This window comes from Giraffa tippelskirchi, chromosome 8 (assembly GCF_054371585.1).
Source record: "Giraffa tippelskirchi isolate mGirTip1 chromosome 8, T2T-mGirTip1v1.2.pri, whole genome shotgun sequence".
Classification (NCBI taxonomy): domain Eukaryota; kingdom Metazoa; phylum Chordata; class Mammalia; order Artiodactyla; family Giraffidae; genus Giraffa; species Giraffa tippelskirchi.
The window spans coordinates 50,557,440-50,581,172 of record NC_137282.1 but is presented as its reverse complement, the minus strand read 5'-3'; the positions used below and the strand labels follow the sequence as shown (position 1 = coordinate 50,581,172).

Below are 23,733 nucleotides of genomic sequence, written 5' to 3'. Positions count from 1 at the left end.
GAAATCACTTACTACAATAAATACACATAAATAGATTAAGAGGAACAGGGAATTGGCAAAGCCGGATTCTTAAGGGACGACCAACAGTCTTACCTATGAGGGTGTGGAAGACGGCGGCAATGGCCCCAGCCACCACCATGCACAGGACAGCTTTGGTCCTGTCCCGCTTGCTGTTCACAAACACCAGGCCCACGTTCTTGAAGTCACTCATGGGCCCTGTGAAGAACTTCATTAAGGAGTACGCCAGCCCGTAGCTGGCCAGCATCTCCACTGCATCTTCCTTGACAGCAGCGATCCCCCGGTTCAAGGCCTGTGGAGGGAAGAGACCCACAAACAGCATTAGAAACATCATCTCCTCTCCCACAATAAAATGCAGCAGGTTGTGTTTCCATAGGAACGCTAAGCAGCTTATGGGGTAAATCTCACTGTAATTTGATAAAGGTTATTTATTTTCATTTTTATCCATATTAGCTTTAGTTTGAAATATCTTCTTGTGGGGGAGATAGCTGTCCGCTGGGGTGAAAGGAATAGAAAAAAACCCAACAAGTGTTCTATGTTAATATCAGAAAATAATTCTAAGATGTTCTGGTTAAAAGGTTAACATGTTAAATTTTATTTGCAGGCTGAATCTACACAATAGCAACAGGCATTTTGGAAATGGGTCAACCACTTGATATGGAGTGGGTGATAGGTCCTTTTTTCCCTGTGTGTGTGTGTGTATGTGTGAAATACTGTACTTATGTATGTATCCTTCATAGCATAACGTAAGCTCTATGTCATGAAAATGGGTATTGATGGAATTTTTATACCATCTGTAGATACTATTCACCTGATTCTTACTGTACTTTAATTTGAAATACATTCCTGATCTTTGTGCAGACAAATAGGAAAAGAAAATCTTTAAACTAAATGCATTGTTTTTGAATAATTCTTGCTGGAGATGTGGCCATAGTATTCTGTTTTAACCATCCCCTATGAGGGACCACTCCTCTGAGGTTCTAACTTTTCCACCTACTAGATGAATAAATTGGGGCCTCCCAGGTGGCACCAGTGGTAAAGAATCCACTTGCCATTGTAGGAGACACAGAGCCTCTGGTTCAGTCCCTGAGCCTGGAAGATCCTCTGGTGGAGAGAATGGCTACCCACTTCAGTATTCTTGCCTAGGGAATTCCATGGACAGAGGGCTATAGTCCACAGGGTTGCAAAGAGTGGGATACAACTGCAAGACTGAGCACACAGACGAATAAACTAGATTGGAGCTTGTGGGAATGGATGTCTAAGTAGAAGAACTTTGTTTCAAAAATGTCACCAGATGGCTGCTATCAGAAAGTCTACAAACAATAAATGCTGGAGAGGGTGTGGAGAAAGGGAACCCTCTTACACCGTTGGCAGGAATGCAAACTAGTACAGCCACTACGGAGAACAGTGTGGCGATTCCTTAAAAAACTGGAAGTAGAACTGCCATAGGACCCAGCAATCCCACTGCTGGGCATACACACAAAGGAAACCAGAATTGAAAGAGACACATGTACCCCAATGTTCATCACAGCACTGTTTATAATAGCTAGGACATGGAAGTAACCTAGATGTCCATTGGCAGACAAATGGATAAGAAAGCTGTGGTATGTATACACAATGGAATATTACTCAGCCATTAAAAAGAATACATTTAGATCAGTTCTAATGAGGTGGATGAAACTGGAGCCTATTATACAGAGTGAAGTAAGCCAGAAAGAAAAACACCAATACAGTATACTAACGCATATATATGGAATTTAGAAAGATGGTAACAATGATCCTATATGTAAGACAGCAAAAGAGACACAGATGTAAAGAACAGTCTTTTGGACTCTGTGGGAGAAGGTGAGGGTGGGATGATTTGAAAGAATAGGATTGAAACGTGTATATTAATTATCATATGTGAAACAGATCACCAGTTCAGGTTTGATGCATGAGATAGCAGGGCTGGTGCACTGGGATGACCCTGAGGGATGGGATGGGGAGGGAAGTGGGAGGGGGGTTCAGGATGGGGGACACATGCACACCCATGGCTGATTCATGCCAAAGTATGGCAAAACCCACTACAATACTGTAAAGTAATTAGCCTCCAATTAAAATAAATAAATAAATAAATAAATAAATTTTTCTGACTACAAAAAATAAATAAATAAAACAAAGTGTCACCAGAATATCACCTCTGTCTTTAGGAACAGGCAATTGCCTGGGTAGGAGATCAGCTTTCTGTTATATACTTTTCATTTTTTGAATTTAGTTTTTATTGAAGCATAGGTAATTCATAACGCTATGTTAGTTTCTGGTATGTAAGTAAGTGATTCAGTTAAACATATTCCAGATCCTTTTCAATTACTGTTTATTACAAGATACTGAATATAGTTCCCTGTGCTGTACAGTTAATCCTTGCTGGTTATCTATTTTATATATAGTCGTGTGTATCTGTTAATCCCGAACTCCTAATTTATCCCTCTCCCACCCTCTCTCCTCTTTGGGAACCATGTTTGTTTTCTGTCTGTGAGTTTGCTTCCGCTTCATAAGTAAGTTCATTTGTATCATTGTTTTAGATTCCACATAGAAGTAACATCATATGTTTTTGTCTTTTTCTCTCTGACTTTATTTACTATGATAATCTCTAGATCTATCCATGCGGCTGCAAAGGGCATTATTTCATTCTTCTTTATGGCTAATATTCCACTGTATATACACTTTTCAAATAGACTTAATTTCTTGGATTAGTTTTAGGCTCAGAGTAAAGTGGAGCAGAAAGTACAGAGGCTGCCACATTCTCTCTCCCCAAGCACACACAGCGTCCCCACAGAGAGCTACACTGACTACAGTCCACGAACCTACACTGACACGTCATCATCACTCAGAGTCCACTACTGATACTGGGTTCACTCTTGGTGTTGTACATTCCAGGGATTCCGACAAGTGTCCCTGACGTTTACCTACCATTATATAGTTGAACAATCTACGCAAAGCACTGTTAGCAAAAAATGTATTTATTGTAGAAAATACCAATGTGTAAGGTTATTTTAGAAAAACCTATAATAAAAATATATGATACTTGTAGAAATTGTCATTCTTCTGACAGGTGGTGTTATACAAGGTGCCATATGCTATGTACTCAGTCATGTCTGACTCTTTGCGACCCCATGGACCATAGCCCACCAGGCTATGGATTTCCCAGGCAAGAATACTGGAGTGGGTTGACATTTCCTCCTCCAGAGGATCTTCCCAACCTAGGGATCAAACCCGCATCTCCTGTGTCTCCTGCATTGCAGGCAGATTCCTTATCTGCTGAGCCAATAACATTTGTGTGATTATATAAGGTAATTTTTGATAACTGCTTCCAATTATATCTCTCATTCTCTTTTCCTTTTTTTCCAGTAATAACTTAAAATTTTCCATCAGAACCTTCATACCTGACATGATGCCCTCCTTAGGAACAAAATTCCTTCTACCAAAACTAATCTAATATCTTATCAGCCTGAAGCAAACTAAAACCCAACAAGCTCTTTGACAATAAATCCTGTGTTCAAAAGGTGTATGGTGTCAGAGGACGCCTGCTATGTGTCAAGATCTATCACTTGACAATCTTCCCAGATTAATTTCCTTTCAGACTTCTGCAGTAGATGTGATTGATTTCCCACCCAGATGCCCCTTACTGGTCAGCGCATCCATCCCCAGGTCCTGGGACTTGGCCACTCAAGGCTCACAGCTGCCTCCTTTTCAGGAAACACTGCTCCCAGCCACTTTAGGTTGGTTAGGCCACTGCTGAGCCCCCCAGGCAGCACCCAACAATGAAAGGCAGACACAGGGATATACAAGATCGCCTTCCCTGCCTCCCTGTGAGATCAACACTGGTACAATTCATGCTCCAGAGCTCCCTGTGGGATCAGGTGGGAGGTAGTCTCCAGTGGAGACCACATCCTTTTTTAATTTTCCCCACCACCCACTGTTTCCCGCTCCCCTTCTCCTGAGAGCATGCACTCAATAAATCAGTCACATGAGAATTTCCCAAGGCAGGTTCTGTTTCCAGGGACCCCAACTCAATAAAGCTTCTAATTACGTTTCTCTCAGTCATAGAGAACAGTATATGGTTTGTTCTTTTTCCTTCTCATCCCTCCCCACTCTATGACTGTAAACTGCTTGCTTTTCATTGCTAAAATTGTGTTCAAATTTAAATATATAGTATATATAATTAAGGGCTTCCCAGGTGGCACTAGTGGTAAGGAATCCATCTGCCAATGCAGGAGATTTAAGAGATGTGGGTTTGATCCCTGGGTTGGGAAGATCCCCTGGAGTAGGAAAAGGCAACCCACTCCAGAATTCTTGCCTGGAGAATCCCATGGACAGAGGAGCCTGGCAGGTTACAGTCCATGGGGTTGCAAAGAGTCCAAGACTTAGCATGCATTTAAATATATAATTAATGATATTAATATACTATCATTAATATATAATGATATATTACATATTAGCACAGTTTTAAAATAACATAGGATTAGTCTTTGTAGGTGTCTTGCTGGTAAAACTTTATTCTTTGCTAAAAAGGCATCCATCGGGCTGGGGCATCTACAGTAATGCTATTTCCACCAACTGTTCCTTGCCAGGGTCCTAAACCCAGTGCTGAGGCAGGAGAGAAAAATGAATTACATAAGGAATGATAGCTCTGTCAGCAAGACTGGGTGTGAACACTCCGCTAAGCTCAACAATTATGGTAATTTGAGGAAAAAGCACAGGGTTTAGAGCCATGCTGACTTGATTGGCTCTGCTTCTATCACACTTCTTATTCTCGCTGAAATAATAGATCTTAGACCGTCTATAAGTAACATACAGGGCACCACGCACAACTGGCCTAGAAAAGGCACTTGAAAGCGAGGGTTTATGCCTGCATTGTTTACCGCCGTACACGTACCGCCCTGCTACACTGTGTGTCCATGTATACTCAGTCTCTCAATGGTGACTCAATCTGACTCTTTGTGACTCTATGGACTCTAGCCCATCAGCTCCTCCGCCCGTGGGGTTTTCCAGGCAAGAATCCTGGAGCGGGTTGCCATTTCCTACTCTGGGGGATCTTCCCCACCCAGGGATCAAACCTGCGTCTCTTGAGTCTCTTGCGTCTCCTGCATTGGCAGGCAGATTCTTTACCACGGTGCCACCTGGGAAGGCCCCCTCGCTACATTATAAACATTCAAGCATTTGTTTGATGAATGAATGAATTTGGTATTTTCTACTAGGAATTTCTATGTTGATACTAATTTGTGTACACTTGGAAAAAAAATCACATTTTGATTTTAAGATGAAGATGTTATTGCCTGTAAGAGCTAATATTTTAACATTTTTATTGGCCATACGAAATGTATGCTGTGATGAGAAAACAAATCCTGACTTTAAGAAGCATTAAAACGCAAGGAAAAAAGAGCTTTAGAATTGAGGAGATTTGCTATGCTAATATTATGAGCCTTTTTATTATTGCCATTTGTAGTACTTCCCTCAGTTTGTTCACTTCCTAATTTTATGATTTTCTTTTGATGCCAGAAATACGAAGTTATTATGCAGTCAATCCTTCATTTCATGGAGTTTCTTTCTATACTTCTGGACTTTGTCATTCTTACTTATCTTTAGCTAAGGCAATTTTGTTTAGCTTATAGCTTCATTTGCACATTAACTTTCTGCTCCTTCTAGAACTTACACTGTGAGGCATGGCTTGAAATTAATTTTCTCATAATAATTTACTTCTTCAAAACCAGTCTGAATAAAGCACCTATTGCCTATTTATTTGTGATGTTTGCTTATCAGCCATTAGTTCTCACGCACCCTTCTGTCCCCTACGGTTTGCTTTATCTGTCCTTTCAATTTGCTTCCCCTGTTTTTCTTCATAGCATGTTCATTATCTGACATTATATTGTCTATTTACTTGCCATTTGTCTTCCTGTCTACCTTCTCCACTGGATGTAAGCTCCAGGGCACAGAGAACTTTGGTTCACACCACATCCCCAGTCCTAAACATAACAGGGGATCACATGATAGGTGAGCGATGAGGGTTTGAAGGCACAAAGTGAAATATACACAAATAGTATAAACACTTCCCGTGACAGACACTGAAGAAATGAAATTACTGAGCTGGAGATTCCTGGGAGGAGCTTATTCAGATGAACCAGACAAGGAAACCCCTTCAAAGAGGTGACATTTGGGCTGAGATTTGAAGAACAAGAATGAACCCGCTGTAGGAAGAACTGGAGGAAGACCCGGACCTGCAGGAGGGCATCCAGTGGGAGTAGAGGGGATATAAGGTGAATTCGGAAGAGTAGGTAGCTCTAAGGTCATTGCAGGTCACAGTGAAGAACATGGGGCTCTGATCTAAGAGCAGATCTAAGAGCAGTGGGAAGCCGTCAAAGGGTCCGAGCCCAGGTGGGAATGACTATCCTCCTGCTGCAGGCCTGGAGAGGGACAGGCAGGGCAGGGAGTGAGGAGCTCCATGGTGATCCAGAGAAGCGAAGGCAATGGCTTGGAAGAGGGTGTGTGGGGAGACGGAGAGAAGTCGACGGACTAGAGGGCTTTTTGTGCATTTTTTTAAATTTAATTTTTATTAGAGCATAGTTGCCTTCCAATGTTGTGTTAGTTTCGGTTGTACAGCAAAGTGAATCAGCTCTACGTATACATATCCCCTCTGTTTTGGATTTCCTTTCCATTTAGGCCACACAGAGCATTGAGTACAGTTCCCTGTACTATGACAGCAGGTTCTCATTAGCTATCAATAGTGAGTATATGTATCGATAGTGTATATACGTCAATCCCAATCTCTCAATTTGTCCCCCCTACCGCCCTGACGTGAGAGCTTTTGGGAGGTAAAATAAATGAATCTAATGATGGACTACATGGTGAGTGTGAGGAAAAGAGAGAACTGTTTAGTATTTTTGGCTTGAGTCACTACTCAAATGGTGTTACTACTTACTGAGTGAGGGGACTTTGGGAAGGAAGGTTGGGGAGGAAAACACAAGATTTCCATGGGGGTGTCCCCTATTGGGTGTGAGTCACCGGTAGGATTGCAAACACAGAAATCAGGTAAGACAGTTGGCTATGTGAGCCTGGAGTCCAGGGGGATGTCTGGGCTGTGGACATTTGGAGGCCGTCAACATCTAGACAGTATTTAAAGGCAGGAAACTAAATGAGATCATCTGGCCAGGGTACAGATGGAAAGGAACCTGAGATTCAACCTCGTATCTTTCTAGAAATAAATGTAACCAAATCTTCCCTGTTACCTTGGGGTTGTAAGGATGCTGTGGTTCAGCATCCATCAGTTAGCTAGCAGTGTCCTAGACAGGTCACTTGTGAACACGGCTGCATCTCTAGTTAAGACCGAGAAGAACGGCGGCTGAAGCTGGGAAAGAGCAAGTGCTGTGGCCTTGAAATTCAGCTAAGGAGGTGTCTGAGATGTCTTTGGAAAGAATTAGGTCTGGAGTCACAATTCTGTCCCTAGAGAGTGGTAAGTACACTGGTTCACCTGCTGTTCAAAGGCAAGCAGGTGATCTAAGTCTTGTCTAAAGACTCACAAGCTTTCCAGAGTAAAGACACTTTAGGGCCACATCTACCAGGACTCCAACCACTATAAATATAAGCTACCCTTCAACCCAGCCTGGTTCTGGGCCCAGACGGCTGGCACACGGCCCCCATCACACTTCAGATCAGCATTCTCTGTGCTGCAGGTCCTCGGCAGAGTACAATGTCTGACTTCAAAACTTATCTGGCTCCAGAAGGCTTTCCTTGAGTCCTACCTGCCTTCTTATCTCCCAGTATCTGCCAGGTTCATAGTGTTCTAGGGTTTAAGTTTCTTCCTCCCGAAAGTCAGCAAAATGACAGGATATTATGGGAAAAAAAAAGAAGAAAAAAAACAAAACAGAAAAACCTAAGAAAACCCACAACCTCCAGGGAAATGGCTAACAAATCCCATGTGATCTCTCTGGTATGAACTGTCTTAGATGGTTAAACCCTAAAAGAGATCCTGACATTTTAAACTTGGGCTCTAGAGACCAGAAACATCTTGACACTGCAGACTGAGTGTCTTCAAACTAAGAGTCACCGCCTCACCCCAATCCTGCCCATCATTTCACACCAATGTGAACAGCAGGCGTTCCTCGCTAGCTGGGTGCTGGGTAGAGCTCTTTTCCCCCTACCCCCACCCCAGGAACAGGTCCAGGAGGTGACACCCTGTCCCTAAGAGTAGGCCTGGAGGCCATGGCTAATCTCCTGTCCGGGAGATCTGAGGCTCTTCCTGTGGTTCCCCTTCTGTCTATTCTGAACTCCACTAAACTTGTCGCTCTCTTATCTCACCCATCTCTTCCTTCGGCTCCTTCTTTCTGTCCTGCCTTATTCTACCTTCCATGTCATGGTTATCACTTTAACTACACCCTTGTCAATTAAAAGACGCTTACTCCTTGGAAGGAAAGTTATGATCAACCTGGATAGCATATTAAAAAGCAGAGACATTACTTTGCCAACAAAGGTCGGTCTAGTCAAGGCTATGATTTTTCCAGTAGTCATGTATGGATGTGAGAGCTGGACGGTGAAGAAAGCTGAGTGCCAAAGAATTGATGCTTTTGAACTGTGGTGTTGGAGAAGACTCTTGAGAGTCCCTTGGACTGCAAGGAGATCCAACCAGTCCATCCTAAAGGGGATCAGTCCTGGGTGTTCATTGGAAAGACTGATGTTGAAGCTGAAACTCCAATACTTTGGTCACCTCATGCGAAGGGTTGACTCATTGGAAAAGACCCTGATGCTGGGCACAGTGTCCGGCAGGTGCATAGATGACATCTATAAAATCTATAAATAATAATCTACAATAATATAAATATAAATTATATAAATATGAATAATATAAAAATATAAATAATCTCTAATAAATATTTGTGCACCGAGTGACCTCTCACAAAGGCCACTCGTGACCTGACCTTGCTTGTCTGTCTGATCTCAACTCTCTACACTTGCCTGGCACTGTGTTTTATGAGTGCATGCTCAGTTGCTTCAGTCACGTCCGACTCTTTGAGACCTTCTGGAGAATAGTCCGCCAGACCCCTCTGTCCATGGGATTCTCTAGACAAGAAGACTGGACTGAGTTGCCATTTCTTCCTCCAGGGGAATCTTCCTGACTCAGGGATCGAAGCTGGGTCTTCTGCGTTGCAGGTGGATTCTTTACTGCTGAGCCACTGGGAAAGTACACCTGAACTATTTGTGGTTTTCTGAATATGCCATGTTCTCTTTCAGCTAAAGGCCTTTGCTCAAGTTCTTTTCTCTACACAGGATCACCTTTACCTCTGCCCCACCTCACTTGCCTAGTAAACTCATAATCAGTTCAGGAATCACATTTTGGAAGGTGCCCCTCTGTGCTCCCTGGTACCCTAACCCAGGTCCCATTCCACACTCACTGGGCTGCACTGTGGTTGCCTGGTTACTCAACTGCTTGTCTCACCAGACTACTACTGCTTACCAGCCTTCCTATGTCTACCCAGCACAATGCATGCCACATAGCTGAAATTCAGTATGTAAACCAAAAAAATGTGTTAACTAACATCCAGCTGATGTATCTGGTCCTTCATAAAATCCTCCGACGGCAGGTTTGGTTTTCCCAGGTAAATAAACCTATTTTTGGTAGAACTGATGTATTTGAAATATGCAAAGAGATGGCAGTGGCACCGTACACCTTCCTGTAGCTCTGATATTTTCTCACGAGATAGACAAGCATTGCCCCTGCTATTTCTACCGTGTCACAGGGGCACCCAGTAAGTAGTGGATAAGGTGACTCCTTAACTGTAGACACATGGACATAAATAGGATTTAACACTGGGCCACATGATTAGACTCAAGTGTAAAGCTTTAAGCAAAGATTTTTTCCGGCTCCTTTTTCCCCCACGTCCTTCGGATGTCAAGCTGTTCCCCTATGAAGTCAAATCCTATAACAGAAGTCAACTGCCATGAAAAGAAAATCTGAAGTTTAGATTCGAAGGAGAACCTTCTCGGAAAAGCTGAGAGAACCCTGCGAAGAGCTAAGTGTGCCCTGACAGGTAAGCAGGGTGATAATCTCCAAATTCAGAAAAATGGGTGCTTGTAAGGGTAAGCAGGCTTGAGGAGAGAGGGCCATCCAGTTCAGCAGTGCCAAGGACAGCTGGACGCTGATCTTGTAATTGACATTTATGGTCACATGCTAAGAAAATGATCATGTTGCTCATATAGAAATGGCTGTTCAAATTTTTCCACAACAAGGTGCTGAGTTGACACAAATGAATTTATATACAAAACAGATACAGACTCACAGATGTCAAGAACAGACTTGTGGTTGCCAAGGTGCGGGGAGGAGGGGCAGGAAAGATGTACTGGGAGTTTAGGGTTGTGTCTGACTCTTTGCCACCCCATGGACTGTAGCCCATCAGGCTCCTCCGTCCATGGAATTTTCCAGGCAAGAGTACTGGAGTGGGTTGCCATTTCCTTCTCCAGGGGATCTTCCCGACCCAGGGATCGAACCCAGTCTCCCACATTGCAGGCAGACACTTTACCATCTGAGCCTCCTGGGAAGCCTGAGTTTAGGGTTAGCAGATGCAAACTATGACATAGAGAATGGATAAACAACAAGGACCTACTGTATAGTATAGGGAAATATATTCAATATCCTGTGATAAATCATAATGGAAAAGAATATTAAAAAGGTGTATATAGGTAAAACTGAATCACTTGGCTGTACAGTGGAAATTAACACTGTAAAGCACTATACTTCAAAAAAAAAATATGGCTGTCAGAAAAAGGTGTTGAGTTGGAAACTAGTTTTGTTCCCTAAAACAACAGATTATGACATAAAATGCTGAAAGTCCCTTTACTTTACTTCTAGTAAGATGAATACTTTACTTGCCTCACCCTGGATTAGAAAAACCAGTGGGACAAGGGATAGGTAATGTTCTGTCTGGCTAGATTGTCCTTTAATCTCTTTGATAAAAGACTACTCCTCTGTCTATAGCTTCAACCATCCCATTACATGTTCTATGACATGGACATGGAGCAAACTCAGTATTACTGTGGCAAAAGAAATATCATTAAAAATTTTTTCTCAAACCTAAGGTCCTCAGGAAATTTGCATTTGTGGGAAAGTGGAAAATTCAGAAGTACATGTGTAGCAGAGCTACCTATGGCCACAGCGTCTTCCAGTGACATGGATAATCAGCACCTTGGATTTCAATCTTCTCAAAGAGTCTGGGTTCCTGTAATTTTCCACTCTTATTGTTCTGTTCGTCTGTATTTTAAACAGTGGTTTGGGTTAAATTAGATCATTTATCTTCCCGGTAGTTTTCCAGCCATGTTTTATTTTCTCAAGGATCTATACCCCTCTAAAGGAGACAGCCTCGCTCTGTCTAAGGAGCTCTGGCCAAGAGTTTGACACCCACACATGAGGTTGTGGTTTAAAGGGAGTGGTGGTAAAATTAAGCCTGGTCGCTTTGGTCATCAGAGTCATTGCTCCGGGCAGCACCATCCGTATTTAGTGCTTCCTGAAGACTGGGAGACAACACAGGGGCAAGTCCAAAATATAACACTGCTTTTCTCTGTCACTTCTCACACCTGGAGAGGAGTTTCTATAAAGAACAAATTACCAAACAGGTACCAAATTTGGCAAACTCAGTTTTCTACTGTTGGTTTCTTCAATACTTCAGGGAAAACAAAAAGCATTTTACTTTTGATCTTTTACTCCAGAAATACGTTAGTTTACTCAAGGATAAATTTTAGTGTCACAGGACCCTCCTCAAATCCTCTTGATCTTTCATTTGAACATGAAGTTTAGGGCTTCCCTGGTGGCTTAGACGGCAAAGAATCTGCCTGCAATGCAGGAGACCCGGGTTCGATTCCTGGGTCAGGGAGATACCCTGGAGAAGGGAATGGCAACCCACTCCAGTATTCTTGCCTGGAAAATTCCACAGACAGAAGAGCCTGTGGGGCTACAGTCCATGGCATCACAAACAGTCAGACACAACTGAGCACATACTTATGTATTCTGCTTACTTAATACTCTCTTCATGATTAGGAATAGATTTTTTTTCTTGATTCCTCTAGCATCTTAAATTTGGCTGTAGACCTCTGAGCAAGCAGCTCTGAAGCTCCATTCCTTTTCCTGACTCAACTGCAACATTCTGAAATGTCATCAATGCGCTTCTATTGACATTTACAAATGTATTTATTCTAAGAGAAGAAAAAGCAAATGCTGATTTGCATGTGGAGCTTATGAAATCCAGTGACCACCATAGTAACAATGATGGAAATGTCTTGAAAGCTAACATTTCCTGGGTCTTGCGCTGTGACAGACACTGTTCTAAGATCTTCACTTCTCCTGTCCACTCCGTTAGGGATGTACTATTATTTCCCAGCTTACTGGCAAGAACACTGGTACGTGGAGAGACTAAGCCACTTTGTCTAGGCGGCACAGAGCTGGGAAAAGAAGCCAGAACATCTTGACCTCTGGGCTTAAGATCTTAACCATCATTCTATTATCCTGAACCGAGCCCTCCTTCCACTTTGAAATAGACTTCGCAGGCTGGGCCAAATGCTTACTTTAAACAGAGAGGATTAGCTGAGCAGAACACAAAGAACTTTGGGATAAAAACTGATTTTTATGGAAAATTCCAAAGACGTGGAGGCAAGATTATTTTTTAAACTGCAATGTGTTGCAAACACTACAAGGGTAACAGTGGAAGATGAAAGGAGTGATGCTGAAGTCATCACATATCTGAGCCGTGCTGAAAAAATGAGGCTAAGAGAAATCAGGTCACTAACGCCCTGGCATGAGCACCACACAACAAAGGGTACGGACGAAACCCGGGAACACAGACCACGTGGGCCGTCTCCCCGAGCTTACGTACCAGTTCATCACTAGGGTGGCAGAAACGCTAAGAGGCTCTCCAGCCTTCGAGAGACACCACTCGAGAAAGTCTCTGAGCTTCCTTTACACTTGGGATAATGCATCATCCCAGAATCTTTAGCTTGTACAGAATTTCTACTGGATTCTCAACTGTGGGATTCATTTACTGCTGCTCAGGGTTCAGCTATGACTCACTGCTGGTATTTATGTAACTAGCACACACCAGGTTTTGCGAAAGATCTCTAAGGGTCTGGGGCTTTTGATCTGACTGATGTTTGGAGGTGATTGTGAGATTCAAAATTAGTCATTAAACAGGTTAGTCCTTCCAACCCATGGATGCTCAACACCAGCATCCTACACACTAGTGCACGGCTGCACAGACTCACACACACAATGAGAAAGGAATCCCAACACAATTCAAGTAGGTGATATATAATGGGATAAAGCCACGCCACTGCTTTCTTTGCTGTGTGTGAATAAGCTTGTCATGACCTCCCCCTGCCTCCACTGCTATTATTGGTCTAAATTATTGACCTGATTTTGAGATTCTAGGTAAAGTACAATCCTCTCACTGAGTAAACTGTGAAGAACACAAAACAAAGAAGGACCAAGAGTATCTCTGTAGCACAAGCAAACCAGGCAAGAGACAAATGGTGTTAGTAATTGTAGCAAGAGCTCAAGAATTACATATTCTGAATTTATGTTGTCTTCGAGTCCTTATTCCAGATGAGCCCAGGGTTTGGGGGCTTCCCTGGTGGCTCAGATGGTAAAGTGTCTGCCTGCAATGCGTGAGACACGGATTCGATCCATGGGTTGGGAAGATCCCCTGGAGAAGGAAATGGCAACCCACTCCAGTATTCTTGCCTGGAGAATCCCATGGATGGAGGAGCCTGGTGGGCTACAGTTCATGGGGTTGCAAAGAGTCAGACACGGCTGAGCGACTTCCCTTGCTCTCTTGCTTGCTTTTACAACTATAACCATGTTTTGTGATGAATGTTTTCCACCAGAAAAGTGATATGATAAAGGAATAAGCCATAGAATAGTGTGGGTAAAACTGAACGGCTTTGAAAATTTCTGAAGAGAGAATGAATCCATTTTTGTCCTTGCTATTTCATGTACATAATAATGAGCCAGTAAATGCACATGCTGAGTTTCCTTCTGTAAATCCAGATTCACTATAATTCAGGTTTGGGATCTTGGGAATTCAGAGTAGACTAAAGCGATGTCTTGTTCCAGCCCTTTTGCCTACATGAATGAGGGGGACGAAGGGGACCTGATGAAAGGAGACACGTGGGCCCTGTCCATTTGGCCCTCAGAGCCCCAAGGATGCTGCAGCCACAGAAGTATATTTGCTGAGTGTACAATTATTTATTCCAGAAACGTGACTTAGGGATCACATGAAGAATACCAACCTCTTACACAGGCAGTGTAGCAGAGTCTTGAATGTAGCTTCACACACATTATCTTATTGGCTGTTTATAACAATGCTACAGCAACAGGGCAAGCATGGAAAATTCCTGTTTTATAGAAAAGGGGCTCAAAGAGATGCTGTGACTTGCCCAAGGTTCTTGGTTAATACATGGTGTGGCCCAAACCAGAAGCCAGGGAGACCGAGAGCATGGCACTCTTTCCTCCTTCAACACTAGACTGAGGATGGCAGGTGGAGGGGTGGGGGCGGGTGGGATAAACACCCCCCCAGCCCCCGCAATGCCCGTCCAGATGGTTAAATACTAGAAGCAAATATTCCTAAAGAAAATCGTTCCTTTTTTCTGATGGCAGTGTAGTTTGAGGAATCTGAGAGCCCTAGGTAGGTTAGGCTGAGCGAAGACTCCCTTGAGGCCTTTCCCTTTGAAAGGAGTCTAGAGTGGGCTTCTGGCTTCAAGTGATGCTGCCGTAGATGGGAGAGCATGGCCTGGTCAGCCTTGACCCTGCGGTCTGGCAGAGAAGTTCTGCAGGATGAGTGGCTCAGAAAGCGCTCTGCACAGAAGCTTCCTGTAAGTGCCTGAGAAGGGCGTCAGTTAAAGTATTGGGTTGGCCAAAAGGTTTGTGTTTGTAACATCTTACGGGCTTCCCAGGTGGCGCTAGTGGTAAAGAACCCGCCGGCCAATGCAGGAGACATAACAAATGTGGGTTCGATCACCTGGAGGAGGGTATGGCAACCCACTCTGGTATTCTTGCCTGGAGAATCCTATGGACAGAGGAGCCTGGTGGGTTATAGTCCATGGGGCTGCAGAGTTGGACACGACTGAATGACTTAGCTCACACACACATACATATGGAAAAACCCAAATGAACTTTTTGACCAACCCAAATGCACAACCCCATTCAAGATCCCAGTGATTCCAAACGTGAAGACTCTGATGTCCCTGCTGACAGTGGGACAGGAGCTCGGGCCCCTTCTGGCTCCAAACAGACATACTGGGCACATCATGCGCTCCTTCCATGCCTCCAGTGCTGGTGAAGATACAGCACAAAAGGAAATTTCATACAGTACTGGCTGGAGTGTCATATAATCCTTGGCAAAGGAAGATGTCAAAAGGTATTACCATTTAGAGCATACTGTCTCTTTAATCCAGTAATGTCCTGTTAGAATCTATCCAAACAAAATAAAGCCCGAGTATAGGATGCCTCTCAAACAAAGGCATTCATTAAAGCATTCTTTGCAATGGCAGACGGTTGCCAACAATCTGTCTGTCTGCCAATATGGGAAAGGCTAAGTAATTATGGTTATTATTTGCTGCGTATATGGTCCATGCACACCAGGGCATGCTGACCAGCAATCACAGAGCTTGAGGTGCAACTAAACGTATCCAACTGGAAATAAGCTCATGATCACAGTGTGAAGCAGAAGGTTGTACTGTAAGCAATAGAGTATATTCTCACTCCACTAAAAAAAATTTTTTTTAAAAAGATCCTCAAAAATGAGTAAATACATGGGTATGAGCAAAGAGAAAGTTGGAGAGTGACATCTACCAAACTCTTAATACTGTTTATTTTAGGCGAGATGGGATGAAGGGAGGCAGGAAGAGGAAAATGATCAGCTTGACACTCATATCTGTATAGCTTTCCTTGTGACAAAGAACGTATGTTACTTCGATGGTTTAAAATGAAAAATGAATACACAGAAGATAGATGAAATATCTAATACTTAGGAGGCAAAGCCAGGGAACCACTCCACAGAGCAAAGTTTTTTTTTTTTGGTCACACTGTGGTATGCAGGATCTTAGTTTCCTGATCAGGGATTGAACCTGTGACCCCTACAAGGGAAGGGTGGAGTCCTAACTGCTGGACCACCAGGGAAGTCCCTTTTGATAAATTATCAGCGTGCTTTGGTGAAGACACCCTGATTTCTGACAGCTTAAACACGAGGCTGAATTCTAGAAGCTGTGTGCCGTCCAAAGACAGCTGCAAGTCTCCAAAGTCTAGACCTCTGAGCAAGAGAAAAGACGGATCTGCTCTTGTGTAACTCACCCTCCTGCTGCCGTGTGTGCAAGCCCTTTGTTACCTACTTCTGCCTCCCACCAGGGCTTCCCTGGGGGCTCAGACAGTAAAGCATCTGCCTGAAATGCAGGAGACCCGGGTTTGATCCCTGGGTTGGGAAGATGCCCTGGAGAAGGAAAGGCTACCCACTCCAGTATTCTGGTCTGGAGAATTTGATGGACTGTATAGTCCACGGGGTCACAAATAGTCAGACACGACTGAGTGACTTTCCTTTTCACCTCTGTATACATTTATAAAATATATAACAAAATACAATATTTATTATTACATTATTTATAAATTATAAAAAGGGAAAGGCTACCCACTCCAGTATTCTGGTCTGGAGAATTCCATGGACATGACTGAACGACTTTCACTTTCTTTATGTCATGTACCCTGATCAACGAGAGCATGGGGCCAGGCAAATAAGCTGTATGCAATAAGTGTATTTGAATATTTCTTTATATTCCCCACAAACCTTTGAATTAGGGGCTTGAGGCTGGCAGGCTGCAGTCCATGGGGGTTGCAAGAGTTGGACACAAATTTTTTGCAAACAAACAAAAATTAATTGTTCGTCAGTGAAAGTCCTGAAGATTAGGGAGGTTTTGTATGACAAGGAGGGGGGCAGACAGACTCGAGGAGCTGAAGATGGAAAAAGCAGTTGGGGAGAGGAGGAGAAAATACAAAGGTGGAGAGAAAAACACACAGAAGGATTATTGATGCAACCAGTGCTAAGATACAAACACAGCAGTGCACCTCTACAAGCCATACAGACAGGATGATAAATCTAATTGGTCAAAATGAGTGGAAAAGAACTTTAAAATAAAGGTATATGGAATGAGACCTAAATAGCTGCAAAAAGAAATGTACAAGAACTATACTCTTTGGGTAAAACTATATCTAAACTCATTTGGCATTATATATAACAGCATTTACAGAAGAATTTAAGAATCATTCCAACCTCAATGTTGGAACTGTTTTACCAAGCCTGAATCTTGAGCTTCCTTACACTTGTTTTTGACACTAACTTTAATATCCCCACTATACATTTAGGTCCACTTCCAAGTACTTTAAACTCACGTGTCCCAGAGTGGTAGTGACAAAGATGCTAAGTTCCTTTGTTAGGAATTCTTTGAAGTGCTCAAGATTTTGGCTTGATAACCTCTCCTTAACACTTGGGAATAAACCAAAGCAAACATTTCTTCCTATTTCATGGAGAGTAAAAGGGAATTACTAAAGGCTGTCTGTTAAGTTTCTAAACGGAAAAGTGCAGATTTTTTTTTTTAATTGCATGTTAAAATAAAACCAATGAGAGCTCTGGACTTTGAGTAGTAAGTAGATTTTCTCATTGTGTAACTCTGACAGTACATTTTAATCTGTTTTAAAGCTTTAAGATTCTTTTCAATTACTCAATACAGAATATGACGTTTCTTCACAAGTAAAATGATTAAAATTTCCCCTTTGGTCCTGCTAAAAGACCATTTCTACAGAACAAAAGCTTTTTCTCTATAGTCACTTACTGCTATGTGAAGATGAAAGTCCACTGAATAGATAAAAAATGACCAAGTATTATATCACCTAATTTCTAACCCTCTCAAACACAGTTCCATATGACTGCACCACATGTATTCTTGGCCGATGCAAAAAAGTGAAGAATTCAAAGAGAAAAACACTGATCAGGGAAAAACAGGAAGTCCCAACGTTGAAAAACACTGAATCCACCTTCTCGGCAAACCACAAAAAGATTAGACAAACCAAGTATTTGTTGACATTGGCTGTAAATTTTGGAAGGGACTAGAATCTTAAAATATATCTGGAATGAGACTCAAATCCCCTTTTCACCGGTTCTTTTCTTTTGGAAAATATATTTTAAAGGAACTGCTAAGGAGAAATCTAAACGTACATATTCATCCCTATAGAGATCAGCATTATGATATGAAGTTCTGTTTTCAAGAGCTGTCCTAAGTGCGTATAGGTGTGTGTGCAAGCCATCTTCTCATGAGTTCTCACAGTTTATTTAATTCTTTTGAAAACCCAGCATTGTAGGGAGTCTTAGCTCTTGTGAGAGATGGAGAGACTGAAACTCATAGGGAAAAAATAATTTTGCCCAAGTCAGAAAGCTATTTGTGGCAGAGCTGGGACTTTGGCCTGGAAATCCAGTGGAGTGAGCCAGGGAGCATGTGGACCATCAGTGAGATCTCAGTTTCCCCTCAACCTAGTTGTGTTCTTTTGGGCCCATGACTTTGCCTCTCTGAGATGCACAGTGCTTATTAAAATGGGACTGCTTGCCCCAGTGGGTCTCCTGTAGGACAGATTTTAGGATTAACTGAGATTATGTCCATTAAAGTGCTTAGTATCAAAAGAGGCAAATCACCAACCCTTTCTCCCTCCCCTAGATAAAAACTCTGGAGATATGAGGCTGTGGACATTTGCCCTGACCTAAGCCAGGGCACATCAGGGACTTCCAAGGCCCCCATGGGACCTCAGGATGCCATTGTGTTTTATTCTCTCAGTCAGTGCTCAGATGCTCAGTCGTGTCTGACTCTTTGCAACGCATGGACTGTAGCCTGCCAGGCTCCTCTGTCCATGGGGTTCTTCATGCAAGAATACTGGAGTGGGGTGCCATTTCTTCCTCCAGGGGATCTTCCCGAACCAGAGAGCAAACCTGTGTCTCTTGAGTCTCCTGCATTGGCAGGTGGATTCTTTACCACTAGTGCCAACTGCGAAGCCCTTATTCTATTCTATTATTTCATTATTTTTTAATTAATTTTTTAATTTTAAAAATGTTTTATTTTAAAAGCCATTTTTATTTTCATTTACTTATTTTTGGACACACTGCGAAGCCTGTGGGATCTTAGTTCCCCAACCAGGGATCAAACCCACGCCTTCTTCATTGGAAGCACGGAGTCTCAACCACTGGACTGCAGGGAAGTCCCAGGATGCAATTTCAGTTCAGGGCAGACTGAGAATTATTCCTGAAGACCTGGGGCAGGTCTGGAATTAACTTGCTTTTCAGAGTATCCGCAGCCTGTGGAGAGATTCAGGCTCTGAATTCTGTTCTGATGCACTGGGATGCACCCACGCGGCCTGCAGTGCGATCTCAGGGGGTTGGTGAAGGACTCTATTTCTGGGTGATGACGAGCTCAGTCCTCCAGAAGTGACTGTGATGACTCAAACTGTATGAAACTTCAGGCTTTCCATCAGTGAGCAGGTGAGGGGCAGTGGGAAGGCAACACTGGTAGGTGCTTTGTGATTTCCATAAAAATGCAAAGATACAGATTCAATGCAGTAATTCCCAAAGCTCCTTCTCCACCAAGTGCTGCTTAACCAGGCTCCTTCAGCCTTAATAACCCCTTCCTGCCTCTCATTATTTATACACGTTTCCCTTGCTTAAAAGATAAGTGGACATGGGTTCTGAAAAAATTCAGCCATGCAGTCACAAGCCGCAGTAGCAAAGCAAAACCAAGAAAACTCCCCATTACTCAATATACATCCTCATTAATCTGTCAGCTTTAGAAGGAAACAAGCAGTGCGTGTCATGCAGCTCGGGTTTCACATGTTCGAAAGCAGCTTTCAGTGATAGCTCATTAAGTCAGACATTTACCCAGGCGTCTACCTCCGGCCCTCCCAGCTCTGACCTTCCACCTGGTAAATCTTGGCCAGGCAGGGGCCATGTGGACCTGGCCTGTCGGCAATCGCTTGGTTAGGAAGACGGTTCAGTAGTTTTCATGTGCCCAGGGCTGTGGAACATACAAAAGAGACTGGAGATGAGGTCTCTGCCTCCAAGGAGCTTAGAGAACACAGAAGCAGGAAACAGTGATTGGGGCTCCCAGGTGGCCCTACTGGTAAAGAACCCGCCCGCCAGTGCAGGAGACGCCCGCCAGTGCAGGAGACGCCCGCCAGTGCAGGAGACGCAAGAGATGTGGATTCAATCCCTGGCTCAGGAAGATTCCCTGGAGGAGGGCATGGCAATCCACTCTAGTATCCTTGCCTGGGAAATCCCAGGGACAGAGAGACTGGCTGGCAACAGTCCAAGGGGTTGCAAAGAGTCGGACACGACTGAAATGACTTAGCATGCATGCAAAGAGTGATTAAAATGCTAAACGGTGGCAAGATGAGGAATGGCAGTGAGACATTTGATCAGCATCAGCCCCTACGTGTGCTGGAGAAGAAGGGAAGGGTTCTGCAGTGGCAAGGAGAAGCAGGGAGGGCTCTGGGTGGGGGTTTGGAGTGATGCAGCAGAGCCTGCTCTGGGCTCACGGAGAAGAGGCTGGGCCTGGGGGGTGGAGGGATGAGAGGTCAGATGGGGTCAGGGGCGTTTAGAGTGGATGTGTTTGGCAACTGGTAAGACTGAGTGCTTGTGAGCGTTGAGTTTTGAAGGTTGCTCTGGGAGGAATGTGTGTAATGGGCTAGCATGAGAAGGAAAGAGCCAGAAAACCACCTCTTATCACAACACGCCAGGGAACAGGTATTCAGTCCAGGACCCAAGGGCCAACATTCATTTTGAGGCAACAAGTGAGATCTGTTTCTCATCTGCCTTGAGCACCCCCCTCTCGGGTCAGTCTCCCTGAGGGTGGGACCTTATCCAGGTTGTCAATCAACACTGATGAAAGGAAAGAACAGGTCAGGATTTCTAGTTGAGGTGCAGTGGGGCGGGGGTGGGGTGGGAACTGCCTGAAACTGGGCACACACACAAGCTAAAACAACGCCTGGGACTAACCATTCTCCAAGTTATGTAAACCAAAAATCAAGCAATAGTTACAGCGGAGCCTAAAAAAAAAGGGAGAAGGAAAGAAAGATGGACATTCTTAGCAAGTTATATCCCTGCCTGGAGAATCCCATGGACAGAGCCTTGGTGGGCTACAGTCCCTGGGGTCACAAAGAGTCAGACATGACTTAGCGATTAAATAACAACAATCTTTAGGTAAGGATGTTTGACCAGGGCCAGGCAGCCTTGACCTTGACATCTAAGGATCCTGGACTTGAAAAAAGGCCCACAGTGTGGTGGGGTGGGAGGGAAGCTCACGAGGGCGGGGATGGATGTGTACATATGGCTGATTCACGTTATTGTACAGCAGAAACTAACAGATCATTGTAAAGCAATTATCCTCCAATTAAAAATAAATGCGATTTTTTCTACTTAGTTCTAGGGGCTCTCCCCACTGAAATTTTTCATTGAGCTTCATCTATATATAAACATAAAAAATTTTTAAGTCAAAAAAAAAAAGGAAAGAAAAATGCCCACAGGGGTACCGTGAGTTGCTGCAGCCTCAACGGATTCCGCACGGTGTGCAGTGATCGCTCACGAGACCTCGTTTACCTCTGGAGCATGTGTGGCCACGGACCTCATCCTCAGCACCCCCACCTCTGGCGGCTTTGTTCAACAGCTCCTGGGAATTTCCTGCAGCCCCGAGGGGTTGTGCCCGCGCAGAGGGCTGGCAGCCTGGTGAATCCCAGAGGGATGGAGGCCAGTGAGACCACCTGACATCCAGTAGTTGACTGCTGAGGTTAGTTTGCACACTCAGGCTAAGTGGGAAGAGATGCAGAGGTTACTGAGAGGCGGAATACATCATTCAAGGGTCAGGTGGCCAGGAGCAGGAGATTTACGAGACCGGGGACACAGAGTAAGATGGCAGGAAAGGTGACAGGCTAGAAGGGACCCTGATGCTGCTCAGCTTTATTGCCTCTGCTCCGCAAGTGAGAAACCTTATCCCAAGGGAGTCTGCCCTGGACATCTGCAGGGGACACCAAGTGGCCCCAGCCGGCTAACCGGCTAGGACCACTAGCCGGCTGGGACCACTTGGTGTCCTCTGGCAGGGCAGCCGGCAAGGTCCTGGCAGGAGGAGCCTTTTCTTGCCCTGTTTGCTCTCTCATGGGGCAGTAAGTCCTCTTCCTCTGCCATCACTGCTGTTCTTTGTTGATTGATGAATGGGGTGACCGCCCACAGGGGGAAAAATGTGTCTCTCTAAGTGTTAGAAGTGGTGCTCACTGAGGATGCATTTGAGTCTGCAAAGCTGTGTTTGCAAAGCGAACGCTTATCTGATGGCAAACTTCTGTTGGGATAAACAGCAATATCGCCAGGGATCTGTTGACCCTGGGGAGAACCAGGTCCCGTGAGATGCACCCAGAGTCCGTGCGGCTGCCCTGTTCTCTCCAGCGAAGGGCACCGTGGTGTCTGTGCCCTGGGAGGACCTCATGGTTTCGAGCAGGGAAGCATTGTCGGGAAATGCTGGGAACGCCAGCTGTTCTGGGGCAGCAAACCCCACGTGCAAAGGAGGCTTATTTAGCTACAGTGGAGGCCTGGAAAAAGGTGAATTACTCAAGCTGGAAGTGTAACGTGCTGCTTCCTGAGTGCCCAGCCCCGCCTCAGCCGCCAAGCCAAGAAAGGCGGACATGGGGTTGCGGAGAAAACCCTTGACCTGAAGGCAGCTGATGCAGCCCTGGAGCCCTGAGGATGTTCCAACAAAATCCTCCTTTGCTCTCTCTCTCCTTTCTTCATTGTCATCCTAATTACTGAATAGTTCTCCTTCCACAGAAAATCCTGTTAGATCGGTTTAAAGATAAATCACCCCAGGTTTACTAATGGCTGCAATTTGTAAAAGCTCTGTGGTTAAAAGCTGACCCCCACAGACAGATCACTTCCTAAGGTGCTGCTGAATTATTTTTCCCATGGAGGTGATAAGCCGAATATTGCAAATGACAGAGCTGGCTACAAATCATACAGCAAGCCTGCTTTTTTTTAAGAGATATGGCCTTAAGATCTGGAACGGACCAGTCTTCTTTCCTTGGAATTGGACTGAGGTTGCACTTAGCACTACCTTGTCCTAAAACTTCGAAGAAACCCATACTGCGTCTGCGTCAGCACCAGGTGAGGTAATGGAAATAGAACTGCTTTTGTGCTTTGGGAGGCATGCTCTCGTGTTTGCCTTTGCTGGGCTGTATGTTTCCGGAGGCAGTGGAACTAGAAGGCACGGAAATCGTGTATACTCTGCTACTCGGCTGAGGGACCTCAATGCCTGGATCCAGGTGTGATCCAAAGCTTATCCACTGCACCTCACCCCTCACACGCTGTTGCAAACAGGAGCTCTTTTCCGAAGCTGGAGTTTTCATGTTCGTGCACAGAAACATTTACTATTTTCTCTGCAGCATTTTTGGAGAAGGCAATGGCACTCCACTCCAGTACTCTTGCCTGGGAAACCCCATGGACGGAGGAGCCTGGTAGGCTGCAGCGCATGGGGTCGCAAAGAGACAGACGCGACTGAGCGACTTCACTTTCACTTTTCACTTTCATGCACTGGAGGAGGAAATGGCAACCCACTGCAGTATTCTTGCCTGGAGAATCCCAG

General features: G+C 44.3%; 1 protein-coding gene across 2 annotated transcripts in view; it reads right to left on the bottom strand.

Moving 5' to 3' along the window:
• ANKH (ANKH inorganic pyrophosphate transport regulator) overlaps positions 1 to 23,733 on the bottom strand; it is a 158,965-nt gene that overhangs the window by 70,766 nt on the left and 64,466 nt on the right. For both annotated transcript variants that reach the window (XM_081520831.1, XM_081520832.1), the window contains one exon: positions 94 to 310. In XM_081520831.1, the coding sequence (XP_081376957.1) occupies positions 94 to 310 (217 nt within the window). The remainder of the gene's footprint in view (positions 1 to 93; positions 311 to 23,733) is intronic.